At 43.9% G+C, this 16610-nt stretch overlaps 1 protein-coding gene across 1 annotated transcript in view; it reads left to right on the top strand.

Moving 5' to 3' along the window:
- Fam107b (family with sequence similarity 107 member B) overlaps nt 1-16610 on the top strand; it is a 220630-nt gene that overhangs the window by 69705 nt on the left and 134315 nt on the right. The window contains exon 2 of the mRNA XM_059263574.1: nt 9058-9115. Within this exon, the coding sequence (XP_059119557.1) occupies nt 9058-9115 (58 nt within the window). The remainder of the gene's footprint in view (nt 1-9057; nt 9116-16610) is intronic.

Raw genomic sequence — 16610 nt, 5'->3', positions numbered from 1 at the left:
ATTTAGTTGGCACCGGAGAGCCTTAATTAAGCATTTCTTCCCCGTATGAATCCACATCATACTTTAAATTCATGTAGACAATTTATAAATTGTCCTTTCTGTCAACTGAAAGTTCAGGACAGGGTTTTGGGTGCCAGACTCTAGTCTACACTTCACCACAACTTCAGTGAGAGCAGGAACAAGTCAGGTTTAAAGAAAACTATCACCACCAAGTTCCCATCCATTCTGGAAGAGTTTGCAGGAAACCAAGGGGGCTGTTGGGTGTCACTGCTCACGGCTGTGACTCCTGCTCACAGATATAATTCCGGCTTCTGTAAATGACAGGGTTTAGAGTGAGTGCCGGGTGGGAGTCTGGGCAGGGTGTGGAACGCAGAGCTCTGTGATCATCTTCAAGAATCTTAGGAAAGCTTCGAGGGAATGCTCACCCTGGGGGAGTTTGAGGCAGCTGGCCATACCTCCTCTTTCTCTCAAGTCTCTGTGTTAACTCTGAGGAAGCAGTGGGAGCCATTAGCTCCCTTCAATGTCAGTCCCTTCATTGCTGTGTCAAATGCTGAGAGAAGAGGTTTATAGGACTGGCTGAGGGTTTGCCTTGGCTGCTGGTGTGCTAGCTCTGTGGCTGCTGGGCTCTGCTAAGACCGAACATCATGCTGGCCAGAGGATGTAATGGGAGAGTTCACCTCATGGTGGCCAGGAAGAGGGGCATGGGCAGGATACACCTCAGTGTTCTTTACCCTCTGATCTAAGTTTCCACACTTCCCGATAATGCCACCTAATTATGAACCCACCAGTGAGTGGATCAGCACCCACACAATCCCATCACCTCTTAATGACTAGATCTACCAGACAGGGATCGAATCTCAATACATGATCCTTTCAGGGAGCACTTTATACCCAAACCACAGCAGAAACAATCTCACCATGCTCCTTTTTTCCTGTTAAAATTTTATTACATTCATTTATTTAGGTGTGTGGCCACGGGTTCAGACATGTCACCCCACACTTGTGAAGATCAAGAAGTAGTTTGTGGGAATCACTTTTTTCTTTCTACCGTACGGATTCACTCCAGTTATCAAGCCTGGTGGTGAGCCCCTCTACCTGCTGAGTCTTCTCACTGGCCCCTTGCCAAACTCCTTCAATGGAGAGTGAGGAGAGGGCTTGGCCTGGCCTTTCTTTGGGGTTATGTGGCTGTGGGGTTCACATCTCTGATGATCAAACGGGGGGGGGAGGGAATCACCACTCTACCTACATATACAGTTATTAAAGGAATCAAATAAAATATTGATTATATAAATTGTATACATGGAGAAGTGTCAGATAAATATGTGGTATTAGTAATTTCTTGAGTCAGTATGGAGATAGAATAAAAATGGTGTCCCAATTTCTTCATTCTTTTATTCACAATATATTTATGAAATATTTGACATAATTCTTTGTCTGAATAATTTTGCTTTCCAAAATACATATGTTAAAATGATAATCCACAGGGTGAATGTATTTAAGGAAGGCTAGAATTTAGATGGTGGTTAAGTTAGAGGGTGGGGCATTCGTAAATGGGATTAGTGCCTTCATGAAAGTGGCCTGAAGGAACTCATTCATCAAATCTCTCACGTGAAGATGGAGCTGAGCAGAAGCCATCTACCAACTAGAAGTGGGTCTTTGCCAGACAAAAAATTCACCATTACCTTCGTCTTGAGATGTCCAGGATCTTGAACTATGAGGATACATTTCTGTTGTTTAAGAACTACCCAATCCATAGCATTTTGTTATAGCAACTTGAGTGGACTGAGCCATGCTTCACCTCTTACACTGTGTGTTGTCTTCCAGGACAAGTATCTCTGTGTCTAACTCCTGACTCCAGTCAGTGTGCCCACATAGCTTCCTGGCTTTTCACTTTTAGGCAAGAAGATTTCTGGCAGGGAGAGGTTTTTTTTTTTTTTTTCTTTTTCCTTGAAACAAGATTCATTCACATTTTTATTTATTCAAGTGTTTATAGATGGACAGTGGATAGATTATAGGCCATGATAAGTAGCTGAAAAGCTGTGATTCTCTCTTGTCCCTCACTCATAATCCAGAGTGCAAGGTACATATAGAGGCCGTAGATTCATCCATACAGGTGACCAGTCAGCAATAGAAGTAGTTAGTCTTACCTCCTCCATTCCCAAGTAGTTTGACAAAAGTTTAGTTTAATTCAAACATGTTTTGCCATCATTATTTGACTTTGAACTTAGGACTAAGGGCTGTAAGGATGTCTCAAACTTTCCTATGCAATTGGGCCTGAATGTCCTACCATGTGATAAAGTCTGTTCATTTCTGTCATGTTCTTGGCCCGGGCTCTGTAAAACTCAAGATAACACAGTTATCTTTCTTTGCAGAAGCCTTCAAAACTGAGGAACAATAGCTCATTTTACTGCAGAGCTATCTCTTCCATAGTCCTTTGCTTCATATCTCCTTAGTCAGGTATTTTTTTTTAACTAAGCATAACCTTTCAGTACAGTGCATGTGCAGGTATGCATGCACTGTGGCATATGACTGGAAGTCAGAGGACAAAGAAGGAGGTTAGAGGTCAACCACTGACAACTGATTGATTAGGCCATACTCACTGCAGTCAATGTGCATTCAAAGAGAAACTTAAAAATATGGAGTACCACAGTGAATACGGCATAATCCTAGATCTCCATCATATTGTCCTATCATGTCCTGCCTTCCACAGACCTAGAAATCATGGAGCCAGTGACCATTAAAAGCTCTGAAACTGTGAACAAAACTAATCATTCCCCCTTAGGCTGTTCCTCTTAGGTACTCCTTACTGTGGCAGCAAGCTAAGTAACGCATTGCATGTGGATAGAGAGTAGCAGGTGCAGATTGGTAAGACTGCCCTCGGAGTGAATGCTTGTGGAAGGGAAGGAAGTGGAATTTTTATGACCAGTTGCTAGACAGAAACAACTTAATAGAATTCATTCTGACCCGCAGTTTCAGAGGACTCAGTCTGTGGCTGCTTGAACAATGATCTTGGGGACAATATCACGGTGGTGGGAACGTGTAGTGGAAGAGCTTCCTCACCTCATAGTGGACCGGAAGCCCTGGCAAAGACGAGGACTGGGGCCAGGGACATCTTTCATAGTCACACCCCAAAGAACCCCAAAGGTAGGAGAAAGGGCCCTTTCTCCTGTCTGTTCCACAACCTCCGAAAAGAACAAGACAGGGCGAGGAGACAAGTGCTCAAAACACCAGATTACAGAGGGCGTTTTCCATTCAAGCTGCGACACTGACTTAGCCCTGCTTCAGATATGGTGGAACTGGGGGTTCAGCAGATGCCAGCAGGTGTCCCCTCTCTTGGCTCAGTCTCAGCTACATGGCTTTTTGGGGGAGGGGGTCGGTTTTCTTTAAGAATGTGGTCCCTGGTAAATGGTTCATGCTCCAGCAGATTGTCCAATGCCCACACACAGATGGGCAACACTATTTGGACTCAATGCATTATTAACAAAGGATGTGAAATTGGGAAGGTGAGCTCTGTGGTAGGGATCTAGAAGGAACTGGACGGTGGATAGATGGTGGATAGGAGGTGGATAGAATCAAAGTACATTGTATACATGTAGCTGAAAGTTTTCCTATGTCTCTCCCACTCGCATGCCCCAAGTAAACACACAGAGGCTTATATTACTATAACTGCATGGCCATGGCTCAAGCCTTTTGCTAGCTACCTCTTATATCTTAAATTAGCTCGTAACTATTAATCTATGTATTGCCACATGTTCTGTGGCTTTTCCTGAGTCCCATTACATGGTGCTCCTTCGGTGGCTCACTGGTGTCTCCCCCCTGCCTTCTTCCTGTCTCTCTCTTTGAATTTCCTGTCTGCCTCTAAGCTGCTTTGCCATAGGCCAAATGGTTTTATTTATCAACCATTCAGAGCAACTCATATTCACAGTGTACAGAAAGACATTCCCCCATCATATACACATATGAAATTCTCAAAGAATAAATGTTTTTTTTTTTTTTTAAGATAGTAACTACAAATAACAGCTCCAACCTGGACAGTAGCCTTAGGTTTCAGGGCCAGTGGGTAAGTCTGACACATTGTCCCAGAAGTTAAGAGAAAAGTTTGGCTCTTTTAACATTAAAAAAAATTATTTATTTGTGTGCATTTATCATGTGTTCATGTGTGTAGTCAAATATGTATCACAGTGTATGTGTGGAGGTTGAAGGACAAACTTGGGTGTTGGTCCTTGTCCTCCACATTGTTTGAGGCAGGGTCTCCTATTTTTCACCCCAGCATTCATCAGCCTTGCTGGTTGGTACTGGGGATCCTTCTGTGTCAACCTCCCATCTCAGTGTAGGAGCACTGGAGACACACACACACACACACACACACACACACACACACACACACACAACTTTGCTTTTACACGGGTTCTGGGGATTCAAACTCAGGCCCTTGCACAGTAGACACTTTGCCCTTGAAGCGATCTCTCCTGCCCTTGTTACTTTTCATTAGCCCTGACTGGATCACATGACTACTCTACCAATGATAGCAAAGTGCAATAGATTGATGGACATTGTCCCGAGTCATACAGGCAGCCACAGGAGCCAGAGGCTCTTCAGAGCGGGACAGGATGTCTTAAGGAGGAAATTGGGACACTGAACTCCAGGCAACAAAATTAGCAGATGTTTCTCTGGTTGGGTTGTTGTCATTTTCTGGTATCATTGCTGGGAAAACCAGCTAAGAACATATTCAGTAACTCTCATACTCAAGAGAAGAGACACATGAATTTTCAGCCTTCTTTCTCTAAATAGAACATGGTTTATACTACCAAACACATGCTTATTTAGTCTGCACTGACTACTCTCTGGCCAAAAGGATTGCAGATGCCCCGCCCTCCCTGTGATTCTTGTGGACTTAGCAATTTTCATTAAAGGGAAAGCTGAGGTGGCGGCATTTAAGATGGAGTAATGAGCATGTTTGGAAGGAAACATGTTTCTTCCTTTTCCCTGAAAATCAAAGAGATAAAAAGTGAGCAATCTAGCCAGGTGGTGGTGGCACGAACCTTTAATCCCAGCACATGGGAAGCAGAGGCAGGTGGATCTCTGAGTTCAAGGCCAGCCTGGTTCCAGAGTGAGTTCCAGGACAGCCAGGGATACACAGAGAAACCCTGTCCTGAAAAACAAAACAAAAGAAAAGAAGTAAGCAGTCTCGTTGGCACTAAGGGAGAATTGTTTCATTTATAAAACGACTTTGTTTGGGTAACTTCGGCATCTCAAGAGATTTTTTTTTTCTCTGTGACTATATTATAAGATAACTCTGTTTTTATTATGTATAAATTCTGTTGAGCTTTGGGAAACAAGAATTCATGTGCTGTGTTGAGTTGCTGTGCACTGGTGGGATTATTTTGTGTAATTTGCATATCATTGCTGTATTGTGAATTCACACCCTTTATAGAAAGGGAAAAGCAAGTTGTTTCATTCAAATTTCTTGTAACACATAAATCTGAGATAATTGGATAGGGGTCTTGTATACTCAAATTACCCATTCAATGCTATTCTATGGGCTTTTAAAGTAGGGTGAACTAGGGGATCTGGTCTCCAGTGAGGAACTTTGGAGATGGTGTTGGATCCTTGGGGAAACACTTGTCCTTGACACAGGTGACATCATTCCCATTTTGAGGCAATACTGATGGTAATTTGATGACACTAGTTTTGTGAACTAGAAGGCACATTTGTCTTACTAACTGAGCCTGAGAGTCTGGTGGGGTGCTGATCCAAGTGAGATACTACTGAGGGACTAGCCAACTCAGAAGATGTTTTGGGAGTGTTTTTTTATAATGGGTGGAAACAGATTTTGAGTTCCGTGGCTCCACTGCAGTTGTAGAGTAGACCTGATTATCATATATAGAACTTCATATTCACATGCTTCATCTATTGGGCTAAATCCTCAGAAAGAGCAATGAATGAACGGGAAGAATGCCAAGCAAGGAAGGAAGCTGGGGAGGCAGCTTACTCTCCAAGAGGGATGCAGATAGAGGAGTGACTCATCACAAATTCATCTTGCTGACAAATCTAGAGTGTACTAGGCTTTTTCTTTTGGGCCATCAACCAGCTCCCAAGTTATGACACAGAGACTTCTTATTAGTTATGAATGCTTAGCCTTAGCTTAGGCTCATTTCTTACTAACTCTTATAACTTAACCTGTTTCTCTTCATCTATGTTTTGCCTCGAGGCTTTTTACCTTTCTTTCTTTCTATATATCTTACTTTCACTGTTTCTCATGTCTGGCTGGCTGGCAGCTGCCTGGCTTCTGGCCTTAGGAGTGTTCTTTTCTTTCTCCCTCTTTTCTTCTCCTTCTTTTCTCTTGAGTTTAGATCTCTCCTCCTCCTTATTCTCTCTGCATGCCAGCCCCACCCACCCCTCTCTTGCCTAGCTATTGGCCATTCAGCTTTTTTTTGGACCAATCAGGTGCCTTAGGCAGACAAGGTGAAACACATGTTTACATAATTAAGTAATTATATTTATTTAAAGATAATAATTATATATTATTTTTACATAAATGCAGCATAAACAAATGTAACACATTTTTGCCTGGTTAAAATAATATTCCACAACAATAGAGGAACACTATCGATGTTCCTGATTCATCTTCCTTATTTGTAGCAGGTTCTGGTGTTAGTGATGTAATAGGAGTAGCTATTGTCATTAAAAAAAACTTTAGTTCTTGGGCCAGGAAGATGGCTCAATGGAGAAAGCATGAAGGCCAGAGTACAGATCTGCAGCAGACAGATAAAAAGAGCTAAGCCCAACAATACATGCCTGTCATCTCCACACTGGGAAGGCAGAGGCAGGAGGATTTCTGGGACTTGTTGATTGGTTAGTCTCTCTGAAGTCGTGAGCTCCAGGTTCAGTGAGAAACTCTGCTTCCAAAAATGAAGTAGAGAGTGATAAAAGAAGACATCCCTTGTCAACCTCTGCCTCCACATGTGCTCACACACGTGCATCCTCCACACACAAACACACACATACCACACAGCACATGCATATAATGTCTTAAAAATCAGGTATCAGGATACTTCTGCAGTGAGATACCATCTCACCTCGGTGTGGCTGCTACATATTTTCAAAACGTGGGGAAAGAGAACCTCCCCCACCAGCGGTGGAGGTGCAAGCTAGTTCAGCTGCTAGGGAGAACAGTATGGACGCTCCTCAGAAAAAGACACTAAAAAACAGAATTGTCATCGTGATTCATGATTCAACTGCTGGTTCCATGGCCCAAAGAAGTGAAATTAGCATGTGAAAAACATAACATGCACAGCTGTGCTCATGTGGCACTATCCTCAGTAGCTATAGAACCAGCCTAGGGGCCTATCCATGGGTGAACGGTAAGGAACATGTGGTATTCATAAACAACAAAATGCCATTCATCCCTACGTATAATGTCCTGCCATCTGCTACGAGATAGATAGAAAATGGACGATAATATGCCACACATTCCTTCTCAGATCTGGAAGCTAAAATGTTGACTTCATGTAGAACATTGAATATGAGAAGTATGGAATGATTAGGAAGTGTGGATAAAGAGAGACTAGATTTGATAAGAACACATTGATCAGCATTGAAACACATTAATCAAAATAAAGCATAATCAGTAAAGAACATTATACCAGTATTCAGAGAGGGATTTGTACACCCATTTCCCAGATGAAAGGTAATTGTTAGAACTTGCAAAAGTATGTAGGATCAGCTCCAAGCCTTAGGAAGGATAGAGTCTATTTTTCTTTGTCTCACTGTACTACCAGAATTGTTATCCATGGAGAAACCTATAACTCTTTCATTTAGGTGTTTGGTACCTTCAATGTGCTAGTCAGAGGGACCCATGACTTATACTGCTCTAAGGATGCTATTCAAAGGCACCCAGAGCTGTATAACCTAGCACCCTCAAATTTATCCTACTTATCATCTGTAGTTCATCTGAAACCTCAGTTCCCAGAACTGGGGAGATGGCTCAATTGTTACACGGCTTGCTGCAAGCATGAAAAACTAAGTTTGAGCCACAGAACCTACATAAAACAGCCAGTGTGGTAGTGTGTGCTTGTCATGTGATGGAGAGGTAGAGATATGCAGACCCCTGGGGCTTGTTGGCCAGCAGCCTAGCGCAATCAGCAAGCTCCAGGTCAGTGAGAGATTCTTTTTCAAAGAAACAAGTTTAGCTCCCAAAGAATAACATCCAAGGTTGACCTCTGACCTCCACGCATACTCACTCATACAAGCACATATATATCTGGATGCTGAGGACAATTTTAAGAGCCATGCCATATTGCCTGCCTGAGTTAAGTTTCTGTTGTCCGGTATTGAGTCACTAACCAGAAACTTTTGACATACCTGGACAAGTCCTGAGTTATTAGAAAATAACTTAACATTTCCTTATCTTTCTGCTACACTGACCATTAGTAACAATGTTTTGTGGTTGGGTTGCTTGGTTGGGTTGCTTGGCAACTCAACAGTCCCCTGATCTTTTCCCAAAGAAAGTTTCCTGGTCTGCTTACTATAGCACCTACCTGAGAAAAATAAAATTTTGTAGCTTGATCAGAATACTGTCTTGCTGTCAATTCTTTGTGTCTCTTGTCCCTTTCATTCGCCATTCCCCCTTCTAGGGTCTCTGCTGAAGATCCCATTGGCCAGGACACATCTGCATTCACATGTATAAATACACATATGTGCACAGAGGTACACAGACACACAGGAACATACACATCTCAAACTTCAGTTCTCCCCTCCACCCCTTTTGGTTTTTCAAGACAAAGTCTCTCTATGTAGCCTTGGCTGCCCTAGAACTCACTATGTAGAGCAGGTTGGCCTTGAACTCACAGATCCACCTGCATCTTCCTGCTCAGTGCTGGAATTAAAGGCATGTGCCACCATGCCTGGCCCAAACCTCTATAATTTAGGGCTTGGTTTAAATGTCTCTGCTTTTAATCTCATATATGAATTCAGATTTACAAACATATGTGACTGTAAGTTAATGCTTATTTTCACATTCTCTCTGCTTTTCTTGTTTCTGGGGCTGGAATTTAGGAAGAAGAATTCCAACCAGAGCGCCAGTGTCCTGAGCTGGAACAGACGGAGCTGTCAGGTAGAGGATGCCAGCGTGGCTCTTGTTTTTCTGGTTGCTGTTACTCACAGCTGGGCGTAGCTCTGTCGTAAGATTTGCAGAGACGTGGCACTGGCCGTGGTGTCCAGACAGCACACCTGGACAGTCCCTTTGTGCTGCAAAAATGGTGTGTTCCCTTCCTTGTCCTCTCTCGTGCCCTGATGACAATTACGGATGAGGTAACACTTGCACAGGAGATGGTGGTGCTGATGCTGACAGTGTTGGTGACGATGAAGCATTTCAGATTCAGTAATAAAGAGAAGGAATGTTGGCAAGAGCCAGAGGGGATGGAGGCCACCAGGAGAACAGGCCCTCTAAATCAATGTGAGCAACTCATGAACTCGCAGAGACTGAAGCCGCAAGCACAGGGCCTGCACGGGTCTGCACCAGGTCCTCTGCGTGTACATTGTAACTTTCGGTTCAGTGTTTTTATGGGATTCCTGAGTGTGCCAGCAAGTGGGCCTCTGACTCTTGGGCTCTTTTCCTTCTCTTTGTTTGTCTTGTCCAACTTCAATGTGATAGTTTTTGTCTTATCTTATTATATTTTATTTCATTATATCTTATTATTGTTCCTTAGAATCTTGGTTTTTTTTTTGTTTTTTTGTTTTTTCTAATGAGAGACAGAAAGGGAGTGGATCCGGATGGGAGGCACAGAGGGAGGGAAAAACAATCAGGATAAATTATGTGATTTAAAAAAAAAAATCTATTTTCAATAAAAAGAAAAGACACGAAGTATAGTTGTTTACTGAAATACTTATAATTACCTTGGGAGATGTCATTTAGATATGTTTGCTGTTCTTTTAAATGTTAGTGTGGAGTCAAGTGTACAGTTTTGCTGAAGTTATTTACTTCATAACAGAACGGGCTTGTGTGGAGAGAAACAGGCGGCGGGGAAGCTTAGAACTTCAGACTGTAATCAACGTCGATTGTGAGAAGCAACGGTCAGAAAAATAAACATCAGTGGGGAGGACTTCCACATAGCACGAGCCGAAACTTGAGAGTCCCCGCCTTTGTTTCCTAACAACTGTTGTGTTTTGCATGACTCAGAACTAAAAGATGGCTCCAGATGTGATGGTTGCTAGAAGCGGCTTATCACTTAGTAGAAATCAGGCATTATGGTTACAGAGTTGAAAGCGATAATGGAAAGATGACGCAAAGTGAGAACAAAGTGGTCCGGCTCTGGCGTGATGGCGGAGGGGACTAGCTGCTAACTGGTCATGGCATCGTCTTCTAGTACATGCATCTGTTTATGGGCGTGTGTGCTCGTGTCATTGGGCATGTGGGGTGGTCAGAGGACAACTTGCAGGACTTGGTTCTCAGTGTCCACCATGCAGGTCTCAGGGGTAGAGCTCAGGCTTGGTAGGTAGCGAGTGCCTTTACCCCTGGGGCTATCTCGCCAGCACACCCTTTCCCTCACTTCTGTACCCATACCGCATCAAATACGACCATTGCTTTGGTTTAGTGCCTCTTCCTAGGACACTCTCCCTTGCAGATTGCTGTATTCCTGGCTCACTGGTTGGTGTTTGCTCTAAAGTTCTGTCCTACAGAAAACTTACCTGACCGCTTCCCATTCCTCTGAGTCACTTCACTCCCAGCCTTGCTTGTTGAGCACCGGGAACAGCTCTGTGTATAGTAGTTGTTGGTAGGTCTTCCTCTGCCTCTGCTCTTTTCAGACAGGCTCTGATGTAACCCTGAACTTGCTAGGCAGCTGAGGGTGATCTTGATCCTCCTGCCTCTACCTCCATTGCTGGGTTACAGATGTATACCACTATCCTCACTTTATGTAATGCTGGCAATCACATCCAGGACCTAATACGTGGACAAGCACTCTCCCAACTAAGCTAGAACCCCAGCCCTTAGGAGTTTCTTGTTAGTGAGTCCGTTGTGTCCATTTGTATAAGCATTGTTTTTCTTCTGTGAGATGAAGGTGGTTTGGTGAGGGCCAACTCTATGCCTGGTTTGGGTTTCTGAATTAAATGAAAAGGATCAGACATGGTATTTGTACTCAAGACAACAGATTGTGTCTAAGAGACAGATGTGTTTATAACACAAGAAATACTGTGAAATGTCTGTGTTATCAAATGCAGCTGGGAACTGTGAAGAGGAGGCAATCAAGTTTGCACTGGCAGACTGTGGCCAGGAAGACTGTGACAACCTTGGAGGTGAGGACACTTGTAATGATGTTAGGAAGTGGAAAGGAGGGGCATGAGGCAGAGTTGGACTCACATCTCTTGCCCCGGAAAATGGTTCTGAGTGTCACTGCACTTTTGCCCTAGATTTTCAATTTTTCATAATAATCTTTGCTGGGTCTGTGCAAAGTCAGTCAACAAAGAGACCAGGACTTTAGAAGTGATATCTGCTCTGTTGGCCAAGCGTCCACCATAGCTTGAGGATGTTTATTCATACACGTGGGAGAGTATTACCACTCTCCGAAGATTTTCTGTTGTGTGTGTGTACACGTGTAGGTGGGAGGGTACATGTGTGTGCACAGGTACATGTGGACAGCAGAGGTCAACTTCAAGTATCAGTCTTCAGGATTTGTACCTTGTGGGGTTTTGTTTTTGTTTTTTTGAGACAGGGTCTCTCACTGGCCTGGAACATGCCCGTTTGGCTAGGCTGACCAGTTAGGGAATAAGAACCTGCCTAATTCTCTAACTATATAGCTGGCTTTGTAAATGGTTCTGAGGACTGAACTTAGGACCTCAGGCCTGCATGGCAAGCACTTTACCCCCAAGGCTGTGCCTCTACAAGAATTTTCTAAGATACAATTGACTCCACTGAATCCTATCATGCCTTAGGGAAAGAAGACATTTTGTTTCCACTCTGCTGAGATCCTGGTCTTTAGAACCTCCAAGGCTGTCACTAGAAATCGAGCATCAGAGTAAGATTTTCCTCCGCAGACACATTCGGAGTCAGAGCACAGCTAGGAAAACTAGTTCTGCAGAAAAGGAGAAACAATGCTTAGCTTGAAATCTAGAACCCCAAGACAGGTAAGGTGACACACATCTGTCATCCCAGTTCTCAGAAGCGAGGAGGATTGTGAATGTGAAGCCAGCCTAGGCTACGTAGTAGGTAAGACATTATCTGAAGGAAAAAGAGAAGAAAAGAAAAAGAAAGAAGCCGGGCGGGTGGCACCTCCCAACTTTAATCCCAGCACTCAGGAGGCAGAGGCAGGCAGATCTCTCTGAGTTTGAGGCCAACCTGGTCTACAAACCGAGTTCCAGGACAGCCAGGGCTACACAGTGAAATCCTGTCTCAAAAAACCAAATAAATAAATAAATAAATAAATAAATAAATAAATAAATAAATCTAGAATCACCTTTATCACATTTTCTTTGTGATTATTGTCCATTTAGACTTAAGACATATGAATACATGGCTTATGTTTTATTATCTTAAATTCCACCTAATAGCCGGGTGGTGGTGGCGCACACCTTTAAGCCCAGCACTAGAGAGGCAGAGGCAGGCAGATCTCTGGGAGTTTGAGGCCAGCCTGGTCTACAGAGTGAGTTCCAGGACAGCCAAAGCTACACAGAGAAACCCTGTCTTGAAGAACCAAACCAAACCAAACCAAAATTCTACCTGATAATTCTATTCTATAAGTGGGAATTTCAAGTAAAGAATACTATGTCTCACTACTTCTTTATAGATTTAGTTAAGTTTTTATTTATGTGTGTACCTGTGTGAGTTTATGTGTACAACATGTGATCAGATGGCCACAGAGGCCAGAGAGAGCATCAGATCTCCTGTAACTGGGTTTACAAGTGGTTGTTAGCTGCCCAGTATGCGTTCTGGGAACCAAACCCAGGTCCTCTGGATGGTACTCTTGACCCCTGAGCCATCTCTCCAGCTGCAGCTTCTCAGTATTTCTAAAATTCTCTGGAATTACTCGATTCATGCTTGTTATCGAGTCCTTTACTCAGGTTTTATTGCTAGAGGGCTGTCTCCAGTTTAGACCATTTGACTGAGACCTCCTATATTTGTGAATCATTCTTTGTAATCCTGCTAGGTATAAAGCAGATAGGTTGTGTTTGCTAAATTATTTCAAAAGTATGGAAGTGTAATATACACATTCAGAAACATTTGTTGGATATCTACTACATGCCAGATATTGCATGAAGACTATGCCATAGTTAGCGGCTAAGTACAAAAATACATCGCTGTGCCTCCTGGAGTTTATAGACAACAAGAAGTGAAGCCATTAAACAAATGAAAAGGAAATGTATATTATCCAAATGATAACCTTTAAAGAAGTAAAATGTAAATTACAGAGAAATCAGAGTGCTGAGGAAGTCTTGTCTTTGTGGGCCTTATAATTAAACACGGCCTGTAATTTATAGACACAGCGATCCAAGGACACAGGCAGGATGTAGCACGTGTCCAAACAGAAATGAGAGCAGAGGGCCAGGGAGACAGCTCAGTCAACTGTGTGTTTGCCTTGCAAGCACAGGGACCCGAGTTCAATCCCCAGCATCCATATTTAGAAAAACCAAAACAGCGTGTTGTGGCGGGGTGTGCTTGGACTCCGGTGCTGCAGAGGTGGAGGCGGGCAGTGGGCTTCCTGGCCAGCAGCCTCAGCTTTTTGTCAAGCTCCAGGTCAGTGAGACTCTGTCCTGAAAACAGAGTGGGGAGCTGCAGAGATGACTCTGTGGTTAAAGCACCTGCTGGGCAAACAAGAAGACCAGAATCCATGGGAATGCTGAGTGGGCATGGCAGCCTGCTGGCAACTCCAGCCTTGAGAGCGGAGGTCGGGAATTCTGCCAGCGCAGCTTGGTGAGGCAGATTAATCCTATTGATGGAGTCTATGCTTGACCCTGCCTCAAAAGATAAGGTAGAAGAGCAATGAAGGAAGATCCCTTGAACCTCCATACATGTGCCCATACACATGAGAACATGCATATATACACATACACAGTCATATGAACAGAAGAAAAGTCAAAACAACAACAAAATCAAAGTGGACAGTGTCTGAGGACTAACACTGAGGTTATCTTCTGATTGACACGTGCTTGGACATATAGGTACACCTGTGCACACACAAAAACATGCACATGCTTACACACATATGCACCCACATGAGCACATGCACACATACACAAGAGCAGAGGGCATTGCAGTACTCAGGACGACATAACCAATTTGGGGTGCTCAGAAATTTTTCTCAGAGAACATGACATATGAAGCAGACGACGAAGGTGGATATAGAATTCATTTGTCAAGAGAGATTCATTAGCCAGGGCATTAATAAAGTGAAACTCAATTACTTCAATTGATTTCAAAGTGATACCTACTTGAAGATCAGCCCCTTTCTTGGGCTGATGACTTAATCCTTAGGTATCTGTCCTGAGTCTATAGTTTATATGTGTAGGGGTCACCCAGGAGACAATGACAGTTCCTTGGGGGTGTCTTTAATCTTTATCACAGTCATTGCCTGTTCTCTGTTCCTAATAATCCAGTGCTTATGCTCATTTGAAGGGTTTCTCAGAAAGAGACTTGGCTGCAGTAGACAGAACCCCAATGCCTACCTAGAACCACAGCATTTCCTGACGTCTCCATGGAAGTCCAGACGAGAACAAAGAGGGTTCCCCTTTATATAAAGTCTGTTTTTCAGAGATGCAATGTTATCGCTACCCTCTGCTGCTACACTTCAGCAAGAGAACCATGGAGTGGGTTTTGCAGGCAGGCAATCTGTTTACTTTTGTCCCCAGCCAGCTCTGCTTATACCCTGCTCCTCTCTGCCAGCCTTCCTCCTGGCACACTCAGCCATGACGTGGCCATCGACATCTTGAAATCAGAGCAGCTGAGAGTACACTAAAGCAGTGTGCTCTTCTCTCAAGATCCCCTTTGTGGGAATATATATATGTATATATGCTCCTTTATATATCTATATATATATCTATATATATATATGCTCCTCAGACTAGAAAGGAGAACGAGAGAGGAGGAAGAAAGGGAAAGAGAAGGTAACTAAAGCAGGGAGTGTCTGTAGGAAGAAAGAAACAGGCCAGAGAGGGACAGCAGCAGTGGAGGACAGGGACAAATGAGAACTAAGCATAGTTGTTATGAATTTGCACAAGCGGAGAACCCCCAGCTGGCCGGGCCAGGGTACCCCATGCGTGCAGGGAAACATGGTGGGCAGATGCAGCAGGGGCGGTGGCGGTGGCGGGGGGGGGGGGAAAGGCGCTGCATCCACATGGAGAGTTTCTTAGGATAGAGAGATGAAGAGAAAGATAGGAAAGAGGGAGACAAGGAAGAAAGAGAAGGGAGAGAAAGTGGAGGTATACACTGCTCATGAGAATGGAGAGGGAGAGAGAGAGAGAGAGAGAGAGAGAGAGAGAGAGAGAGAGAGAGAGAGAGAGAGAGGAAGGAGAGGGGTTTTTCTTTTATGTCAAGATGCAGGGCCAATCCAGGACGGGGGCGGGGAGGGAGGTTCAAGGGGTGGGTCAGAATACTAAAAATAAAGTCACATATGTATGGAAATGCCATAATAAAACACATTATTATATACATTCCCTTGTGGAAGAAGAGAGGGCACATGATGCCCCTCTACAGCATTTAGCAAGATGGGTTTAGTATCATTGCCCATATATTATCCGTGTTTCTGTAAATCGCCCCTCACCCGCGCTTCTGTGAGTAATCCCAATTAAACTCACGGGTTTGCCGAGCTGGCCTTGAATGGAGTCTGTCACTGGAGCCTTATCACATTTCCTCGGGAACAGCCACGTATCACCTCCTTCTCGTTCTGTTCGGCTCCTAGTTTTCTGAACAGCAGAGGGCATGCTGCCAGGCACACAACTTACTACACAGGGATTTTAAGTCTCAGACTTACCCAGAAAATGAAAAACCATGGTGGCTGTTGGAAATGTTTTCAGTATCAGCCAACATGCAGAGAAGGATGAGTGGAGCAGAGTGAGTGGGGGAGACACTGTCAGAGGTAATCGTATCGTGTAGCCATCCCTTTCTTTACCTGAGCAGAGGAATACCAAGAATCTCGGGCACACACGCACAGGGCTCCATTAGGCTGTGTGCCTCCCAAGAGCAATGGACCACATCTGTTTAAAAATGAAGCCAGGGCCAAGGGAGATGGCTCAGTGAATAAAGTGTGTGCTGTGCAAGCTTGAGGACCGGAGTTTGAATCCCCAAACCGACCCCAGAGACTGGCATGGCAGCAAGTATCTGTTGGAGGCAGAGCCAAGCAAATCTCGTGAGATGGGTGGCCATCCAGCCTAGCCGAAATAGCCAGCTCTAAGTTCTTTCTGTGCAAGACTATTTCAAAAGATGAAGCGGACAAGCGATGAAGGCATCCTGATGTCAACTTCGATCCTGCACCTATACCCACAGAGACCAGCACGCGCGCGCGTGCAACACAAATACACCACACACGTGTGCACACGCACTCACTTTTTAAAAAGAAGGGAAAAAAATGAATTCAGACCCAAAATGATGAAATTTTGAAGGTGCATCACATCTGTTGGAT

This window comes from Peromyscus eremicus, chromosome 5 (assembly GCF_949786415.1).
Source record: "Peromyscus eremicus chromosome 5, PerEre_H2_v1, whole genome shotgun sequence".
Lineage (NCBI taxonomy): Eukaryota > Metazoa > Chordata > Mammalia > Rodentia > Cricetidae > Peromyscus > Peromyscus eremicus.
This window is presented reverse-complemented; position numbering and strand designations above follow the sequence as displayed.